The 21,409-nt window shown below is 40.6% G+C and overlaps 2 protein-coding genes across 4 annotated transcripts in view; one reads left to right on the top strand and one right to left on the bottom strand.

Moving 5' to 3' along the window:
- LOC125902311 (immunoglobulin lambda-1 light chain-like) overlaps positions 1–21,409 on the top strand; it is a 45,565-nt gene that overhangs the window by 5,337 nt on the left and 18,819 nt on the right. The window lies entirely within an intron of this gene.
- LOC125902321 (immunoglobulin lambda-1 light chain-like) lies at positions 2,855–13,860 on the bottom strand. Its single transcript, XM_049598575.1, has 6 exons — positions 13,763–13,860; positions 13,346–13,670; positions 5,677–5,717; positions 3,659–3,958; positions 3,452–3,526; positions 2,855–3,169 (listed from the first exon to the last, which is right to left on the bottom strand). Exons 1-6 carry the CDS (start codon positions 13,803–13,805, stop codon positions 3,021–3,023), a joined length of 933 nt encoding a protein of 310 aa, XP_049454532.1. The 5' UTR covers positions 13,806–13,860; the 3' UTR covers positions 2,855–3,020.

The raw sequence follows: 21,409 nt of genomic DNA, 5'->3' as shown, positions 1-21,409 counted from the left end.
TCTGAATATACTTTCACACAGCGCCAAGAACACATGTACAGGAAGATATGAATATAAGCATACAGCTAAACAAGGACAACAAAGCTCAACAAAGATCAGCAAATATATACACACAGCTATTATATACAGGTCAGTAGGTGTGGGTGTTCCACCAGGTTCAGTGCTGAGCCCCTTTTATAATTGTGTCAGTGTGGATGTAAAACTCCACGCTGATGACACTGTTGTTTACACACATGAACAAACAGCAGAGCGAGTTGCTTTGAAGCTACAACTGCTATAAAATGATTACACAGCGGCTTCATCAGTCGGCCTCAAGTCTGAATGTTGCTGAAATAATGGAGCTGTTTGTTTTCATCAATCAATAAAATGTCACTTAACTATTAGAGTTTGATCAAGATGAAATGGATTGGTATAGTTACTGATTAGACGGGAATTAAGATTTATATTTATGGAACACATTTCAAGACAGAATCACAAAATGCTTGACAAAGAAATACAAAAGTTAGACATGTAGAAAACATATTTGTGATGAAGTCATGTATGAAGAGTATTTATTTAAACATGACAGGAAATGAAGAGATGAATTTGAACTTGTTTTTGTACTGACGTGTTAAAAATGTATGCACACTATGATCCTGAGGTGAAGCAACATGGCCGCTCTAGTTCTGCTTCAGAAACAGATAGAGATGTTTTTTTGAGGGTGAAACAACAAGATGACTTGTTTGTCTCCGTGGTTTGTGTTTCTGTCTGAGTGGTTTGTGTTCTGTGGCTCTGATCAATGATAACACATGTAAGACTTGTTTTTGGAAATGTTGCGGTGGAGGAGTCAGTGCTTAAAATCCTCTGGTGCTGATTTAAAGACTGTGAAACTTCAAACTTGTGTGAAATTGTATTTTTACAGAGACATTTCTGAGAAGATTTCAGAAACAGCATTTAAGAATAGTTGAGCTGATTTCTTGGTGTGCTGTGACTGTGAACATGCTGCTGTTTTGAAGCGTAGTTTAGTTCTTATTCCCATGTGAACACTGTAGTGAGTGAGTGAAGTTCCTGGAATCTGGATTCTTTAAGCAGAGTGCGTGGTTGTAACTGTCATTGTGTTGTTACTGTGAGAAAGGCTGCAGAGCAGAAACCCACACAGCCCGTCTGCTGCAGGAGAGGAAGTGTTGATGGGCTGTCAACAGTTTTTTATGAGTCCTAATAACCACTGAGAACAGATTCATATCTGCTGCTGTACACACTCATCAACTGCTCTCCCTCTCTGTGGCTGTTTGTCTTTTCTCTTGTTGTCTGGAAGCCTTTTTTCCACTGAGCCCTCCACCCACACACACACAGCTGAACTGAGCCCAGAGAGCCCTATGCTATAAAGAAGTCTTCAAACATAGATATACCTGTTAGAATCTGGCTCACAATATTCACATCTAGAATCAAAGTGACATTACTGTATGGTAGTGAAGTGTGGGCTCCTCTTGTAAATCAACATCATTTGTCTGTTCAACTATGTGCTTGGAGGAGCGTGGTCATGCAAACAGATTCTTGTTAAGGTTCAGCAACTCAAAGTGCTTTTGATCAAATAGTCCAAGAAGTGAGGAGCTCCAGGAGCTAAACTCAGGAAGTCAATCAGCAGCTTTAGTATCTTCCTGTTAGCATTTTCACAGCACAAACAGCTGTGAAATATCACACATTTCAAAGCACAAGCTATGTTGTGATGTCATTATTTGCAGTCAATGATTATTGATGCATATTGACAACATGCTCAATATTGAGTCACTTTTCCTGTTTGTTACAGTGCAGCAAACTGAGAGAGGTCAACCTAACAAACATAGACAGGAAACTCAAAGAAATGAGACTGAATACTAAAATCAACTCTGATGTTCAACTTGTCATGACAACAACATTCATCCACTCCTTAATGTTCTGAAATGATTCAAGTTAATACTATAGCAACACCATCTGACAGTGTTTTTATTGGACTCATTTCATTTCTCGATGTTTTTATATGGAAAGGCATCAATTATGCACTTTAGCACTGAATATGGATTTTTCTTTTCCACAGGAAATGACACCACCTTAAATATTTGCTAAAGTTTCTCTGCAGACAAACACATTTATATTTAAGAGAGATTTTGAAGCTCAAAATATATTTTTCTTTCCACATCAAATATGTTCAATGAAATGATTTACACTTTGTCTGATGTAGAAAATAAAAGGCAAAAATGTTTTTCTTTCATTTATTAAAAGTGGGCATTGAATCAAAGAATAACACAAACAGACAGTCATAAAAAATAAAAGCACTACTGTTATTACTAATAGAAAACTAAAATGATCAAAGTGAACTTTATTTATAAAACAGATTTGATCAAATGTGATTAACAGTCAATAAAATAGAGATGAAAGCAAAGCAAAGTACAAGATTTGGATCAAAAACTAACTAAAGCTGATAAGATGAAGAAAATCAATAGAAATATTCAATATGATGTATAAAAGAAGCATTCTATGATAAAAACAGTGAAAGTTGCTGTGGGAGTTCTTAGTAAGCCTGTTATCTTCTGATCATATCTCATATGTGGATTTTGAATGAAGTTATCCTGAGATAAGAGTTTTCTTAATATTATCTGTATCATCAACATTTGTTCTCTCCAGATAATGACATCATTAAGATGTTGTCATTAAAAATGGATTCAAAGATGATGTTGCTGTTATTTGATCTTTGGATTTTCTATCAAGAAAATCACTGAATGTATTTTACTAACAAGTATTGTGTGTGTATCAAAGGCTGATAGATCTTATTCCTCTGTGCCATAGAGCTCCATTGTTGTCCAAAAATATCAACACTTAATAACCATTATAGGCTTCATGTACAAATATATGTGTATATTTGTATTTATGGATTTAAGACATGTGGATGTGAAATTTACAACCAAGCACAAGACGTCATAAGTGATATTTGTGAAGACTGATCAAAGTGATAAATGAGATGAATTGATGAGATTTGATGGTGAGAAAAGGCGAGCAGAAAACAGTCAGTCAGCATGTGTGCAGTTGGTGGACGGTCCCTTGTTTCTGAGGATCATCAGCAGAGAGAGTCCACAGCAGTACACCAGACTCTTCACTATCAGCACTGTGTACAGCACACAGAGCAGCTTCACCCTGCACTGAGACTGGAAGGACACTGACACACACACACACACACACACACACACACACACACACACACACACACACACAGAGCAGATGTTGATCAGTATAACTTGGACTTTTCCAGACGGGACAAGCAGCTTTACATGAAGACAGGGGTCGGCTACAATTTGAATGAAAGCTCAAAGGCCCTTATTAAATCCAACAAGTCAGGGCCCCAGCAAGCTTTTTAGGTGTGGAGCCAGGACAGTGACTTTAAATGTTGAAGTGAAAAAGGAAAGATTGGCATTGAAGGAGAGGCAGCAGGTGATCTTACAGTCAGCTTGCTGCAGAGCTGGCAGGTCTGTTGGCTCTCTCTCTGGAGGACAGGAGGCTGCTGGAGCTGGAAACTCTGAAAGAGAAAAGAAGTGAAATGTTTGGAGTGTCAGTGAGAAATGTCAGTCCTCTGCTCCTCTGCTCTCTTTGACAGCGTCTCCACATGAAGCTGAATCACTGCTGAACACAGTCACCAAGCCTTCATTACCTTGTTCTGTTTGGGCCTCCACTGTGCCCCCATGGTGCTGGACGGAGCAGCGGTATTTATAGGTGCTGTTCTCTTGCTGACTGATCAGCAAGATGGCAGCGGTGCGTCCCAACTCTCTGAGCACCAGCTGCTCTCCCTCAGCAGGGAGCAGAGGTCCATTCTCCTCTTGTCTTTTCCAGGAGAAGCGGACCCGAGGAGGAAACATGCCTGAGGCCAGACACAGCAGGGAGCTCTTCCCCTCCAGGTGGGCTCTGGATGCTGCTGGGTACACGCTCACCACGGGCTTCACTACCTGCTCATCTGAAGTTTGACAGCAGCAGCAGCAGCAACAAGCAGCACAGACACACATTCACACAGTCAGCAGCAGCTTACAGCACTGCACTGCATTCAGTCTGATCCTGGAAACTACATGGACTCTGATCACTAAACTACTCATCAATACAGCACAAAGTTCACTACATATACTGGATTCACCTTCATATCAAACACACTGAGCAGCTACTGTCAGCATGTCTTCTATGGACACTAAAGAAACTATTCTTTATTTTAATGGACAAACTTCACTCACTCTAATTTAACAAGAATTATTATTACATAAAAATTGTCAGTCTTACCTCCAATAAAAAGGGAATAGTTTTCCTGTATGTTAAATAACTGACGGGTACATGAATACACATACTTTACTGCATATTTACCTTCACGTAAAACAAGAAACAATACATTTATCACCGTATACTTTACTCTGACCAATTCAAAAAATTGATATATAAATGTATATTTTTCCACAATTCATATTAATTTTCAACAATTTTAACAACACACAATCACTTGTGAAATACGAATAAAAACTGCTATGAAATGAAAATTAAGATGAAAACATACTGATCCTAAACAGAGTAACTTACAATATAATAGAGTATAAAAAATATAATATGATATGATGTGATACCATATGGTATAATATAATATAATATAATATAATATAATATAATATAGTAAAGACATTTTCCTTCACAGAATTTACAGTTTTATTCTTCTATATTAAATATTTTATAAACAATTAACAATTATTTATCTTCACATAAAATACACATTTCCCTTTATTGATTACAATATAAACACAACAGGTTTCACATTTACCAACATATAACAATTCATTTTATAACTTTTAAATGTCAGTTTTTAGCTTCTTGTTAATATACAATTAACACAGCATGTCAGCGTGCACAACAGTCGTCTTTAAAAATAATACTCATTATGATATTATATAATATAGTTTTTTCCTTTTGAAATTAAATCAGCTGTATTTACTTATGCATACAATCTGCCAACATTTACCCTCCAAAGAATATTTGCTGTCATATATTTAAGATGACACTGGACATAATATATAGTTTTGATTTTGTGTGTATTTGTCTGTGTGTTTATGATCATATATCATCACTGATCGAATATCATTTAAATAAAAAATTCTTTCTGAAATATTCAAAATGTAGCTGCTGTAATATATTATATATTCAATATATATGTGTATATATGTCCTCATTTAATAATTATTTACCATCTTAAGAAACATTTATCATCAGTCAAAATTCATCCTTTGAAATATATATATTTAGTATTGTTAATATGTGCTCGTCATAATACATTTACTGATATATATAAATAGTGTTTAATATCATATATAATGTTGTTTAATAAAAAGCAGAGATGGTGCTGAATCACTGAGAGGATCAAATACTGTATATCTGTAACATTTGCAATAATCCTACTTTTTCTATATGAATCAGTTTAATCTCCTGCAGAAATAAAGAATAACTTGAGTTGTGCAGTGAGATTTAAACATCTTTTCAGGAATGATGAAGATTTTCATGTAACAATCACTGCATGGCTGCAAGAATTCTCTACTAATGATGAAAAAACTAACATGTAAAGCCTGAAGCAGCACAAACTCATTAAAAACACATTTTCAACTTGTTCAATAAAACAACTGAAGGAAAATGAAGCTTTATTCTTACCTGTTACAAACAGTTTAGTTCCTGAGCCAAAGATCCCATACCATGCAGTTCCCACAGTGAGAGAGAGTGATACAAAAACCTGTGTGCTGCTGAATGTGTCAGCTGAGGTGAAGGAGTCCAAATGATGAAGCAGTATCATATTTCAGCTCCATGATGTGTTTCTCTAATGTTCATATTAACATGACTGTCTCTTCTTTGATTTCCTTTTTAGACACACTAGCAGAGTGTCTCCGTGGATGGTTGCTTGACACGTTCATGTTCCTCAGAGGATGAATCCTACTGACTTTGCTAAGTTTTTATCCAGCACCATCATCAGCTGACATTTTGAAATGGTCCATTACTTTGATTGATGACGGATGTGCGTCAGATGACAGGACGCTTGTCCACATAGCCAGTGTGTGTTGCTCTGTAGTCTTGTTTTGATTTGAAGTAGAAAGAGTTGTGATCCTCCTACTTTTGAAATCAGTGCAACACATGAGAGCAGAGTTACTGTTGACACAAACAAACACTCAACAAGTCAAACTACTGTTTAGGACAAATATTGTAAACACTTAGTGGCTTAACACTCAAATATTTTTGCTGAAGTGAAGCTGAAAATATTCAAGATCAAATGAAGCTTATTGCTTGAAAAGGTTTGTTGTCAGTTGAAATCTAAGCATTGATTCAAAGTGATGTCAGTGTTTGGATGGATGTATATAGGGTTTGACATTGATATCATTCTACTTTGTTTTCAAGCCTTCAAATATCTTGTATATCAATATTGTGTCACATATGCTCATGAGACATTTCTCTGTTGATTAGCAGTTGAAAAGACATCTTCAAACTAAATCAATATTAGGATTCATCCTCTGGGGACCATAAACATCCACAACATCAGCATTGTGAGGAGGAATGGACTTTATTCCTGCAGCAGGTCAAAGCAGAAGATTTGAAACTTTGTCAAAATGCTAAAGCTTGTTTTTGTTTTTATCATTTTATCCTTTCATTTGAATCCATGCATTTGCAGCACTACTTGGGGCTGGGTCACGGGGGCAGCAGGCTGAGCAAGGTTCTCAGGACGTTCCTCTCCCCAGCAACACTTTCCAGCTCCTAATGGGGGATCCCAAGGTGTTCCCAGGCCAGAGGCTTGTACTACAAAGCCACTTCAACTCAGCCAGGATATCTTCTGGTTATCTGCTTTGACTAAGCTTAACTTTGGACATCTGGATAAGCGCTGCTACAAAGCTGCTTATCAACTAGTTCAGTCAGCTCTGGGTTTTCCTATCAGCCACCAGCGTGTTCATGTGAAAGAGCCAGTGGTGTTAATTATGGGCCACATCATCAGAACCATGAATGAAGTAGGCTGCTTCATGTTATATGAGATGCAGCAAAAGTGTCTGCTACTGTGAGACAGTCAAATGTCAGTGGCGTGGGATGGAAACAACAATCTGTAATCTTCAAAAGGAAAATCTAGAAACATTGTAAACACCATCCAAACATGTAGCGTCATCTGAGACTTAAGTTAGGTGCATGTATCACTGAGCTATGGGCCAATGTGACATTAGTACAGAGTATTATTTTGCTGTTTAGTTGGACCATGATAATACCACCCTCATAACCTCATCCTAAATGGCATTCCATCCAGCATCTGCTAGAGTGTTCGTCCGTGCAGGTGCAAAGCCAGCCACAGCCTCTACAACATCAGACATTGGCCAGCTGGAAGTCAGGCGCACGAGAATGGAAGTTGGTTGCAGATCTGAATCAAAGGCTCTGCTTTCCATCTGAGATTGCCACAACGAACCTCAGAGCAGATCTCATCCTCTGGTCCTCCTCACTCCGCTCCGTGTCCATCATAGAGCTTACTGTTCCCTGGGAGGATGCTGTGGAGGAGGCCTTCGAGCGCAAGAGCCTTAAGTACATGGAGCTGGCGGCCGATGCTGAATGGCGCGGCTGGAAAGCTAAGATTTGCCCAGTGGAAGTCGGTTGCAGAGGCTTCGTGGGCAAGTCAACCATCATGCTACTTAGGGACCTTGGGATTCGAGGCCAAGCCCAACACCAGACCATCAAAGCCCTCTCAGGACCAGTAGAGCAAGCAAGCAAGCCGATGACTGTGGGTGAAGAGGCGAGACACCACCTGGGCCCCAAAGTAACACCAGTGGCTTAGAAGGGTTGAAAGCAGAGGGGGGCACACCTGGGACGCCAGACGTTGCCGATGAGCCCTCTGGAGGGGGCCCATCATCATCAAAACACCAGTGAAGGAGGGTGCCCACCTGATGACCCCAATGAAGCTTCCACTCTGGACTTTGCTACATGGAGACTTTTTTCTTCAGTGATCTGATTGGTCAGAGGTCGGGGTGTTGACAGGCTGTGATCCCATACCCTGAAGTTAACCTGCTCTGGAGCAGCTTAGCTGTTCAGCATACGTTGCCACGGTGATTTATCATGGTCAAAAGAGAACCAGCTTGGTAGTGCTGAAAACCCAGAGTTAAGCCCAAAGTTATCTGGCTAACTTCAAATCCTGCTTGGTAGTACAGGCCTCAGATGAGATCTATAATCCCTCCAGTGTGTTCTGGCTCTGCCCCGGGGCCTCCTACCAGTCGGACGTGGCTGGAAATCCTCTAACGGGAGGCGAAGGCATCCTGATCAGATGCTCAGATCATCTCAACTGAGCCCTTTCCATGTTCACTACTCAAAGCTCATGACGGTCCCAATTTTAAAAGTGGAAACCACCACCCTGGTCTGCCACTCTACATGCACTGTAGCAGTGTTTCAACAATGGCAGCAAAACAGTGTCCAGAGCCTTCAGCATCTCAGGGAGAATCTCATCCACACCTGGCACCTTGCCTCCAAGGAGCTTTTTACAGGGCTGTCAACTCTCACACATTCGCCGTGAGAGTCACGCAGTTGGTTGATTTCACACGGTGTCACGCCACACCTCCAATTTCACACTGGAAAAAAAAATGCAGTGGTAGTTGTTCCACTCCTGTACGGTAGGTGGCGCCACCTTACATTACTAGGCTACTACTAGCTAAAATGTGATTCTGCGATCGCATGCCGTCTTCCGCTGATTTCACTTTTTGTCAGGGATTCCTGGACCTGCTGCAGAATAGTGCAGAAATTATACTGTAGATGTGTTGTAGTAACAAATATGACCGCTGAAAGGCGCTGTCGCGTAGAAGGTGATATAAAGAGAGTCTGCGAAATGGAAATGGTGCATTTCCAGAAGAAGAAGAAGAAGAAGGAAACGGTGCGTTTGCCGGTGTAGTTGCTGCACGGCATAAAGTAGATGCAGATGCACCACAACAATCGAGTTAAAGAGGCAACAGACAGCATCTTTTCCTGAATATATCATGATGAAAATAATGTGGGTTGCACAGGGTAGTGTCCACAGTAAAATCAGACTATCAGCGTTTACATAGGTTACTTAGTGGCTTTGCAATCTTTGCAATAAGCTTCTGCCACCGGTGCCGAAATTTTGCATAAAAAATCTGCTTTACGGCAGGAAACGCGTCATGTATTGTGAAACTGGTCGGTCAGCCAATCAGGGACTGGAGCTGGTCCTTATGAGGAGTTGGGCATGAGATAGTTGAGTCACGAGCACAATGGCAGACGGACAAAGTTTGGAGACGAGTGAAAAACGGCCTAGCAAAAGAAAAGGAGCTCCTCTGTGTGAGGAGGCAAAGAAGAGCAAAAAGGAGAGTGATAAAAGAAGAGGAAAAACAAGAGTAAACCTCAGTCAGGCGTTCAAGAGATGGAGGGAGCTCCGTGACCAAAGAGGCTTCAAAACCCATGTCCAGCTAGCTTTCTTTCTAATGGATCAGTAAGTAACACGGCTAAATGTTAGCTAGACCAGAGAGGACTGGACTGTACTGGCTGCTAGTTCATTCCTAGCTGGCCAGCATCGCAAATCGCCGCAACCAGGGAGCGGGTAGCGAGTGTTGGTTGGCTGACATCCTGGTTGCCATTCTACGGCAGCCCTCGGACAGTGATACCCCCCTCCCTTCCTTCTGTTCTCTTCTCACGGAGGCAGCTATCCACGCACATCGCCCAGCTAAGTTACGCCCAGCTAAGTGAACACTGGACTTTGTTTCCCATTCAATTTGAGCTCCAACCGGCCGCATGGTTTCCATACGGTAGCGTTTATTCTAGAATGGGGACTGTTTACATGTGCATATTGGTATAATTCCACTGTGTCTACTGTTGTTTGTACTGGTACTGTACATATTGGTATCATTCACTGTGAGCTGTTTGTACTGGTACTGTACATATTGGTGTCATTTACTGTGAGCTGTTTGTACTGGTACTGTACATATTGGTGTCATTTACTGTGAGCTGTTTGTACTGGTACTGTACATATTGGTGTCATTTACTGTGAGCTGTTTGTACTGGTACTGTACATATTGGTATCATTTACTGTGAGCTGTTTGTACTGGTACTGTACATATTGGTATCATTACTGTGAGCTGTTTGTACTGGTACTGTACATATTGGTATCATTCACTGTGAGCTGTTTGTACTGGTACTGTACATATTGGTATCATTCACTGTGAGCTGTTTGTACTGGTACTGTACATATTGGTGTCATTTACTGTGAGCTGTTTGTACTGGTACTGTACATATTGGTATCATTCACTGTGAGCTGTTTGTACTGGTACTGTACATATTGGTATCATTCACTGTGAGCTGTTTGTACTGGTACTGTACATATTGGTATCATTAACTGTGAGCTGTTTGTACTGGTACTGTACATATTGGTGTCATTTACTGTGAGCTGTTTGTACTGGTACTGTACATATTGGTGTCATTTACTGTGAGCTGTTTGTACTGGTACTGTACATATTGGTATCATTCACTGTGAGCTGTTTGTACTGGTACTGTACATATTGGTGTCATTTACTGTGAGCTGTTTGTACTGGTACTGTACATATTGGTATCATTTACTGTGAGCTGTTTGTACTGGTACTGTACATATTGGTGTCATTTACTGTGAGCTGTTTGTACTGGTACTGTACATATTGGTGTCATTTACTGTGAGCTGTTTGTACTGGTACTGTACATATTGGTGTCATTTACTGTGAGCTGTTTGTACTGGTACTGTACATATTGGTGTCATTTACTGTGAGCTGTTTGTACTGGTACTGTACATATTGGTGTCATTTACTGTGAGCTGTTTGTACTGATACTGTACATATTGGTATCATTTACTGTGAGCTGTTTGTACTGGTACTGTACATATTGGTGTCATTCACTGTGAGCTGTTTGTACTGGTACTGTACATATTGGTGTCATTCACTGTGAGCTGTTTGTACTGGTACTGTACATATTGGTGTCATTTACTGTGAGCTGTTTGTACTGGTACTGTACATATTGGTATAATTCCACTTTAGAACATGGCACTCTTAAATACTTGATTCTCAGTGGTCAATCAACAAAATTCTGCGGTGTTTATTTCTTGAGGTATCACTGCTGCTCTGCTGCTCCGTTGCTAGGGACACCATAGCAATGGCCTTAGACTGAGGAGCATCAAAATCAGTTAACATTAGTCCACACAGCTCTCCCAAGCTGGCTTGGAGAGCAGGGAGATCATGTCGGTCACTGGCCATAAATGTGAGGGCAGCCTTCGCAGCTACTGGGCACCCAGCATCTCCGACTGGGAGAAGTGGAGTAAAATCCTCTCCTCCGATCCAGAAAACAGCCACAGTTTGTCTGGTGAACACTTCTCCTCTGTCAGTACACTCTGCCAGCAGTTTAATAATATTGATGCCAGTTGTAACATTTGAATGTTTTCGTAGTAAGCCATGTTTGAAGCGGGATAATGTATAGTGAGCCGGTGACTGTTGAAAAATAACTCCCGACAAACAAGATTTGAATGTGTTTATTTTGTAACCAGTAAAATAGTCTCAACTACTAGGTTCCACAATGGTTTACTGTTTTAGAATGGTATTGCAATTATGTGCATGTATTTTATAGGTCATTTTTTGGATGACTGAATGAAAACAATAATTTGAGGTAGTTGTTTTAATGTCTGCAGAATACTAACTTTCATGCTGTGGAGTCAAGCCTTTTTCTCCGCAGGATCCTTAGCGGTTAGTCTTTAGCTTTTAAACTTTACATTTAGTTCCTTATATGTGTTGTGAGAGCATGTAAAGGCATTTGGAGCTTTGTAAATGTCAAAAATGCTACATTAGCAGCAAAGAGTACTTTATGTTAGCAGCTACATTAAAATAGTAGCCTGTTGCTGCAGCAGCCATCCTTTCAAGCAGCTGGGCAGAGCAAGCAGTAGATAGGCCAAAAATTCTGCTGTCATAAATGTTGGGCGCTAACTGAGCATATGCTCACTGATGGACATATTTAGCAGAACTGAGCCATTGTTTGTTTATGTGATTGAAATGATGTGATTGGAATTGCACTTATGAGTTAATTTGGTAGCCAGCACACTAAAGTGATGCAAAACAAGGCAAATTAGAAACATGATTCATGACAAATGCAAGAGACACATTTATATTAACATCCACACAGCATTTATTTTATAATATAAATGTATGTCGGTGTAACAGGCCACATTATGTTAGAAATATATCATGAAATGCTCTTTAGACTACAATAATACACAAAATATATTATTATTCCCAAAATAATATTTTAGTTCGATCTTAATCAAAATATATTCAACCATGAATTTTGCTTTAAGTCACATGAACCACATCCAAAATGTTGTAGGGGAGGACCCCCAGACCCCCACTATACCACCAGTGTCTCTCTCTGTATGGTATTTGTATGTAAGGTATTAGGCCCTATCCATCTCCAGCAGGCGCCCCAAACATCCGTTAGGATGCAGGGGATCAGGATCGCATCTACCAAATCAGCTGACAAACAAAACCTTTATGTGGAGGCCTAAACGACAAAACTGTGGTCGGCCCCGCTGAATCTCACTCCAAGGTTTCTTGAAAAGTTGTCAGCCCTGTGACGACCTCAGTGACCTCTGCCAGAGATGTGGAGGAGAGTTCTCCCGAGTCTTCAGACTCTGCTCCTTCATGGAGGACGTGATGGTCGGGTTCATACGTTCTTCAAAGTGTTCTTTCAGCAGCAGTTCTCCTCAAATGTTGTTTTGCTCTATGTTATTAATGAGGCACTGTTTGATTCAAAAGGACATCCTTGTGTTTTTATCCCATTTATGTGTATTATTCATTTCATGGTATTGTTTTCTTTCTTTTGTCATATCTTTGATCGTTGTTCCTCTGTGTCACTAGAAAAACAAGTGAGAAAACTGTCCTCAGCTCATTTTGTTCTATTTGTAAATTAGATTGAAGTCTTACTTTTAAAAAATATCTGTCATTTTATCCTTTGATCTGAATTATTATTTTATTTACTTTCATCTTTTCTTTTCTCTTTATTTTCCTTCATTGTTGTTCCTCTGTGTTTCTAGTTTGTCCTCACTGTGTGGAACAACAATAAAGCTGCTGGAATATCTGATAAAAATATGAATCAATATAATATTGAATAAATCCTGACAGCAGTAAAGAAAATAAATCCCTCACTTCAGTGTGTTTGTGACTCTGACTGAGATGGAGGTGAAATATGTGAACCTGGGCTGTGCTTTACTGCTCTCTTCCTGTCACAAACACTGTTTGACATCTGTTCATCTGGAGGTTTTTGTTCAGGCTGCAGGGATCTTTTCTCACTGTGGGGAGCTCTCTTTCCACAGGAGCAGTAGTAGGTGGCTGAATGACTGAGTTTAACTGTCTGGATCTGCAACTCACAGACGTTCTGTTCATACACAGCTGAGAAATCATCTTTCTGAGGATGATTGTAACTGTCCTTATCTATGTTACCATTATCCCTTCTAATACGAAGAATCCGTGTGAATGTTTCTGTGTCTCTCTTCTGGTTCCAGAATACGTAATCACCATCACACTGGTCAGTGTTTCGACAGGTGAAGGAGACGTTTTCACCAACTCTCCTGGTCAATGTTAAATCATCCTGAATCAGCTGCTCTGCTGCCATGGCAACCAGCGCTGTGGAGAAACAGACAGGTAGATGAAGGTGAGTGTGACAGTGTTTGTTAAAGGTTGAGTTTGTGGGCTCCTGATTGGCTGGAAACACTCACCTGAACACAGACAGCACAGAGCAGCAGCTGGGAGGAAAAGCATTTTGTGCAGTGGTGTTTCCTCTGGTGAACCTGGGGAGAAGTGGCGCTCTGATGCAGCTGAGGCCAAACAAGGACGAGCTGTGAGATCAGACGAGGGCCACGTGCTTTCTAACAGCTCCTCAGACCTCCCATCAGCCCCTGCGGCGGACAGATGAGGCTGCTGCTGCTGATTTAAAGCAGGTGGTGGAGCATTTTATTTGTTATATTTCAAATAATACAGTAAATAATGTGAAACTATTTTGAGGGTTAAACTTATTGTTCATGCCATAATTAATATATGGTGATAAAGTTAAGGTTTTGACGATTGGTCGGACAAACAAACGTTCCCAGCTGGTCACCAGCATCGTAAGATGTTAATATTTGGTTGAATTTAGGTTGTGACAATCAAAATTCAGTGTCAGGACGTCTCATGCCAACATGACTCTAACGTAAAACACAAAATAAACTTATAAGCAATAAAAACAAAAACAAACAGGATCCTCAGCAACATATACGCAGGCAACAACTGAGCAACTCAAATAATATTGTTCATGTTCAAACGGGGTAAGAAGAAGGTAAAAGCTTTTCTGGTCCTCTGGTGCTCGTGTGTTTGAGCAGCACATGGTGGAGTGGGTGGGAAACACTGTCCAAGATGACACGTATCTGAAGCAGCATCCTCCTCTCTGACACTGGCACCAGAGAGTCTAGCTCCGCCCCCACTGCAGATCAGTTCATTGAGTCTGTTGGCGTCTGCTGCCCTCACCCTGCAGCCCCAGCACACAACAGCAAACAGGACAGCACAGACTCATCAGACATCCTCAGCACTGTCCGGCAGATGTTGAAGGACCTCAGCCTCCTCAGAAAACAGAGGCGTCTCTGGCCCTTCTTGTAGAGGGCTTCAGTGTTCTTGGTCCGTCTCGGTCCGTCTCAGTGGGCCTGAACAAATCAACCCTTTTGGACAGAACAAGAACAAAAGAATCAGAACAGATGAAGCAAAACCATCAAACAGTTCACAAACAAGAAATAAGCACATATAAAATCACTGGTCCAGCTCCTAACCATTCATTGTCTTGTTTCTGAAGAGTTTTTACTTTGGATAAAGTCTGGTATTTTGTCAGCTCATCATTACAGTTAATGACATCAATTACAGTGAAAGTTTGTATTTGTTCTTATTGCTGTTTGTTTTTTTAATATACAGGTTCCTCTCAACTTGTGTTTGTTTCCTCTCAGCTGGAACAACCTCTGGATACCACTGGGCAGTTGTTGATTAGTTGCTCTCAACAGAATTTGAATCATTTTATCATCAATCAAATCAGAATTTTCATTCCAACCGAAATTTAATGTCTGTCCAGTGTAAAAGTCCAACGTCTTCCTGACATCATACTGACGTCCGGTGCCAGCTGGGTTGTGAAGATGTCACTTTGGGTCATTGTGAAGCCATTTAATGGATTAATGGAGAAAAATAATCAGCAGATTAAACTGTAATAAAAATGATCATTATTTAATTAACCACAGTTTATTCCATAAATATATGATGTAAACAACCGGTCCTGTCGATTCAACTGATGCAGACCATTTCAAGATACAACAACCACAGCAGGTTCAATAAACGCTCCTGTCAGACAAACAACAAACAAACCAACAGCTGTAACTCACCTATTATGCCTCATCATAATCAACAGATCAGTAATATTCCATTAAACACAGTCTTTATACATTTGCAAAGGTCCAGATGATTCAAATCCAGTAAAATATTTAGTGGAAACACATTATTATATCCATATCCACAAACCTCATCATTTCAAATGAGCCACATCTTCTTAATCTAACTGCCCATTTAATCAGTCCACATTTAGCTCACATTTATAACCAAACCTTTTTAACCCAATGGACCCTAGGCGTTCTTGGGGTATTTTTACTGCCTTTACTTTTAAGCTCATATCACAGTCAAGGCTACATACACATGCTATATCTTGTTTTTTTTTTTCAGGACAATCTGGGCTATCCAGATTTGCCATCATTTCATGTCCTTCTATGTGCCTGTATTTTATATTAATTTTTAAATCAATGAAAAAAACAAATCCGTGTGACTAAATTCTTACATGTTTACATGTATCTCAGCATAGCAAGTTGGAAGTTGACATATTCTGCCATATATGAAGAGGGGAGACTCTCTGGAATCTGGCAATATAAGAACCATGATGGTGGGACACTCTGTCACTTCACAGCTGTCCAAAACATGTGGTCTGTGCCAGGCGGACATGATTGCCAGTATTTTTTCATTATTGCAAGAAATTCCATTGACTCATTCACAAGTCAAAAATGTGTTTTATCCGAAAGAAACATGCAATATTTACATCTAAGATCATAGAAAAATAGTCAACCAAGTGCAATGATGTCCTCCAAGATAATATTTGCCACTTTGTTTGCAGTAAACAAAGTTTGTTGCTGTTTTTCAGTTTCAGTTATATATTGGGGGGGGCATTTTGGGCATTGGTGGGGGGGCGTGTCCCCCTCAATGTATATGGTGACTACGGCCCTGTCAGCATGCATAATTAGGCTGCAGTTGTCTGGGTGCACAAAGGTGAAGTGGCTGGTCTTGTCATACAAAGTTTGATGGAGCGTCAACTGGACAATATGGAGATATTTGCATCTTGAAAGCCGGACTACAAATGTGGATAGACAGGGAGAAACACACGCAAGCCTAAGACGTGGTAAGATACGATATTCCTCACTATATGAAGTGACTGATAACAAGATCTGTATAATGGATTGTAAAGAAACTTGTCAGGTTTTTATTTTGTAGACAATAAATCTGGATTTACAGCGTAATGGGATGACAGCACAATGATGTGTGTGGCATCAGTGGAAAGCTCTGGTCCTGTGCTTTCATGTGATATGTGTGGCATTTCTGTGCGAGTCTGCATTCGTGAGTAATCCATCCAAGAGTAATGTGTGTGCAGAGCTGTATGAAAGCTCTGTTATTCATCATTTTAGTGTAACTTTATCATTTTTTTTTGCTATGAAAACATTGTCATTCCAACAAGTGCTTGGCCTTGTCGGAAAGCTACAATTTCGCTGTTTCATGTGATATGCCTATACCTTCTTGGAAAAGTGCATTTGTAACTCCCCTACATAAAAATGGCGACACCTCTGACCTCAATAACTACCGTCCAATATCCAAACTTCCCCTATTTGCAGAAATCCTGGAATCATTGGTCAGTTATCAACTACGCTATTTTATCGACTCATCAAACTTACTTCAGCCACAACAGTCTGGATTTCGCCCGGGTCACAGCACAATTACAGCTGCAGTTTCAGTCACAGATAACACTGTCTCCTCCCTGGATTATAAACAGTTTTGTGCCACTCTTTTCATTGACCTCTCAAAAGCATTCGATACTGATGATCATAAAATTCTACTTCATAAATTATAATCCACAGATATTTCTTCACTTAACCGTTAACACTCTTACCTCACTGACAGAACTCAGACTGTTGTCGCTGACGGTGCTCAGTCAAGTCCACTCACTATCAGAAATGGGGTGCCGCAGTCTGTCCTTGGACCATTGCTATTTACATTATACATTAATAACATATGTATGTAATAACACATTTGATGCCCTACAATTATCCCTCCATGACCACAGACTAGTTTCAAATGCAGAAAAAAACGAAATACTTGGTATTCTCCACTTCCACCACTAGTGACTCCGACTATCCTGCCATCAAGACCACAAATGGCACCCACATCACCCTCACTGACTCATACAAATACTTGGGAATTTGGCTTAACAGCAATTTATCATCCAAGATTCACATTCACAGTTAATTCAAAAACTAAAAATCAAATTAGGCTTCTTGTACAGGATCAAAGGCTGTCTGTCTCCCTCCAACTGAGAAATCATTGTACTGTCAGCCTTCATGTCTGTCCTTCAATATGGAGACATCTTGTATTGTCAAGCTGCCCCATCAGCTCTTCAGCAGTTAAACCCTGTGTATCACAGTGCATTACGCTTCATTACTAATGACAGTTTTCACACTCATCATTGTACTCTGTATCAAAAGGTTGGTTGGACTTCATTACAGTCTAGAAGAAATATCCATCTCATGTTATTCATCTACAAACCTCTACTGCTGAAACTTCCTAATTACCACACATCTCTTGTCTCATTTGAATCCAGTAACTACAGAACACGATCCAGTAACTCTTTAACCTTATATATTCCATAGACACGCACTAATGTTGGCAGAACTGGTTTCAGATATTATGCTCAATTTAAATGGAATGAACTGCAATCTGCCCTTAAACCTGAGACATTCATTCATTCATTCATTCATCTTCTAACCGCTTCATCCTCTTGAGGGTCGCGGGGGGGCTGGAGCCTATCCCAGCTACATCGGGCGAGAGGCAGGGTTCACCCTGGACAGGTCGCCAGACTATCACAGGGCTGACACATAGAGACAGACAACCATTCACACTCACATTCACACCTACGGACAATTTGGAGTCACCAATTAACCTAGTCCCCAATCTGCATGTCTTTGGACTGTGGGAGGAAGCCGGAGTGCCCGGAGAGAACCCACGCTGACACGGGGAGAACATGCAAACTCCGCACAGCTAACCACCACACCACCGTGCCACCCCGAGACATTCATTCATCTTGGAGATTTTAAATCTCTCTGATGTTTACTATGATTGTTGGAACTGCTTCTGGTAGTTCCTTTTATATCTTGTTGTGTTGTGTGTTGTTTTGTCTGCTGATTGTGAGTGTTCCTTGTTCTCAGGTCTCTCTTGTAAAACACATCTTGATCTCAATGAGACTGCCTGATGAATTAAGATTAAAAATAAAAAAGAGGACAGAAGCAATCAGTCCAGAGACGACTGAATTGTCCCTAACAATAATTGAGATGTTCAAAAATGTAATATAAGCACTGCTGTCTGTCAGAGGATTTGTTAGCCTGCAGGTATTTTGACTTGTATAAAGTTTGGACTGCAGTGTGGCGTCTTTCCTCTGAGCGGTAGCTCTGTGTCTCTGTCTCTGCGTCCCCCTCGCTGAAAGACACCTTTGCTCTGTTTGGGACTGTCTCCAGACTCATGCTTCCCACTGAAGCTGCAGCTGTGAGCTGCACTTTATCACAGGTGCTGAAGTTAACATGTGTGTGGACAATAGGCCGCACAATGGGCAGAATTAGGGAGAGCGGGTATGGTTGTAACAATGGGATGGTTGTAACAACAGCACTTTGACCAAGAAGGGATGACCTATGAGTCATGGAATACATTTATTGTATGAGCACTTCCTTCCTGATCCTGCATGTGATATTTCGTAGCTGTGTGAAGAAGTGTGCAGGTTTTACAGCCAAAATTCTCATTTTCAGACATTTTTTGCACCAAATCTATATTTTGATGAATTCTGCTGCTGTTGAAGTTTGAATCATGTAACTTGTATTAGATTAGAGAGTTGTGTCGTGGGTAAAATGTGAGTCATTTCATCTTTGCTCATTTCAAAGCACCATGCTGCTACAGCTGGCTAAACAATGGCTGACAGAGGAGGATGTGGGCTGGTTGTGACAGAGTTTGAAAAGTCTTACAACTAACCCCAATGATAATTGAAGACATTTTCTCTTTCTATCTTACTCATTGTTTCAGCATGCCAGGAGAGTTGGTGAGAAAAAATAAGACACGTAGTCAAATGTGCATCAGATGAGGTGAGGCAGGGAAAGACAGTAAGGCAGGGCCACACCTGGACTGTTGGGGGCCCCAATCCTCACAGTAACCATGGCACTACAACAACTCCTGTGTATTGTATATATGAGTTGAAGCACTCATCATGTACAAATAAGCTGCATGTAAAAGTGAAGTGGAGCAGTTAGCAGCAACACTATCTTTAAGTGGAGCACAGTAAATACAGTATTTGTCTATTACCCCCTGATCCTATGAATGAAAGATGAAGTTTGATGCATATTTTAGTGTCATGTGTTAACTGTAGAGGGCTGAATCTCAGCTGTCTGATAAAGGATACGAGCAAAGATGTGATGCACAAGGCAACCATATGGTAAAGAAGATACATTTCAAATATCTGATAATATTGTGTAAGGTCTGGTGCAGTGATCAAATGAGACAGAAAGACAAAAGGAGCACTGTTAAAATCAAACTTTGATATTGGCCAAAAGATCAAACATGGGCCCTGACATTTAATGCTGATAGTATTTGTTGAAGCTGCGGCTGTACTGGGTCTGTGTTAGTACTGACTGAGACTGGATGTGGATCAACTGAGTCTGTGATTGTACTGCTTGATGATCCAGCATCTCCTCTACTGACAAACTGAAGCATATAGTAAATTATACATCACAATACTATTCCCCCAGATTTTCTTTCTAGACATTTTCAAATCTAAAACTATTTATACTATGGCTTGGCTGAATATTTGATGCTTATTATTTACAGAGAGATGTGTATCCATATTGCCTAGTATGCCCAGCTAATCAACACTTTCAATTCAATTTGTAATCAATAGTCTGTGTCAATTCATTACTTTCCATCCTGCATTAGTCCAGAGTTGTAACTAAAGCTTGACTCAGAGACTAGATCATTATTGTCTAGTTTAAAATGATGTATGTGCATCACAGTCATATTAGTCTGGACTGCTCACAGAGGCCTTTTCATTTGGTGCATGCACATATGAACACACATGTTCACACACGACGTGGTTATCTTTTCCAAGCTGCAGTTTATGAACACGCCTGCCCGCTGGCGTTTATCAGACATAACCAATAGTTGTATTTCACTCTCACTTGTGTCAGTCACACAGTCACAGAATAAAGCCTGGAAGTGACTGGCAAACAAGCCAGATACAGACAGACGGAGAGATTCACTGTCCAGCTGAGTTAGCAAGACAGACAGACTACAGAGAGATGCACTGCAAGCTAACACGTTAACTTCATGTGACTGTCATTTATTGACATCAAAGCTGCAGATGAGAGAACACAGTTTACCTGACTGTTGTTTTTTGAACTTTTCATGAGCAGAAGGATAGCTCTGTTTCATCTGTTTCATCTGTCTCTCATGGAAGTTGTAAACACTGACACCTGCTTTGAAACAAGGGGGAGGCGGGGCCTAGCATAATTATCAGTGCGTATCGCAACTTGTGTAGTGAGCGTCCGGCCGCCCGGCTCTGTTTGTGGGACATTTCCAGCGCTCTTGGGGGCCCCGTGCTCACCACAGGGCCCAAAGCAGTAAGCTCTGCAGTAAGCTCAGTCCCCAAAGATGACTCTATCTGCTGTTTGACATTTAGCAGATACTGCAAAACGTTACTTGACCTCAGAGAAAGAGGATCAACACAGCTGCCCCGTGTGGGCGATCACAGCAGTCACAACATCCTCACTGCACAGAAAGAGGATGTCTTGACTAGTTACTGAACTGAGGCAGCAAACTTCCACGAGAGGTACGCAGCATCTGACAGCTACAGAGTTAGTGACTTACACCTTATACAAAGTCTTTATTAGTGTGTGTGTGTGTGTGTGTGTGTGTGTGTCTTGTTTTGTTCTTGTCATTTCTGTAACTGTGTTAATTCTTCACTCTTATTGTTACAACTGAGCCCCATAGTGGGACAGGTTGTAACACTG

Source organism: Epinephelus fuscoguttatus, linkage group LG15 (assembly GCF_011397635.1).
Source record: "Epinephelus fuscoguttatus linkage group LG15, E.fuscoguttatus.final_Chr_v1".
Lineage (NCBI taxonomy): Eukaryota > Metazoa > Chordata > Actinopteri > Perciformes > Serranidae > Epinephelus > Epinephelus fuscoguttatus.
The sequence above is the reverse complement of the archived record's forward strand: the minus strand, read 5'-3'. Positions and strand labels throughout refer to the sequence as shown.

What these genes read in the sequence shown, in the direction of transcription:
- LOC125902321 (XM_049598575.1), bottom strand. Translation starts at nt 13,805, where the DNA reads ATGCTTTTCCTCCCAGCTGCTGCTCTGTGCTGTCTGTGTTCAG. An exon ending in AACTAAACTGTTTGTAACAG is followed by an intron (nt 3,959 to 5,676) that starts GTAAGAATAAAG and finishes GTCAAACTTCAG; the next exon opens with ATGAGCAGGTAGTGAAGCCC. An exon ending in GGAGGCCCAAACAGAACAAG is followed by an intron (nt 3,527 to 3,658) that starts GTAATGAAGGCT and finishes TTTCTCTTTCAG; the next exon opens with AGTTTCCAGCTCCAGCAGCC.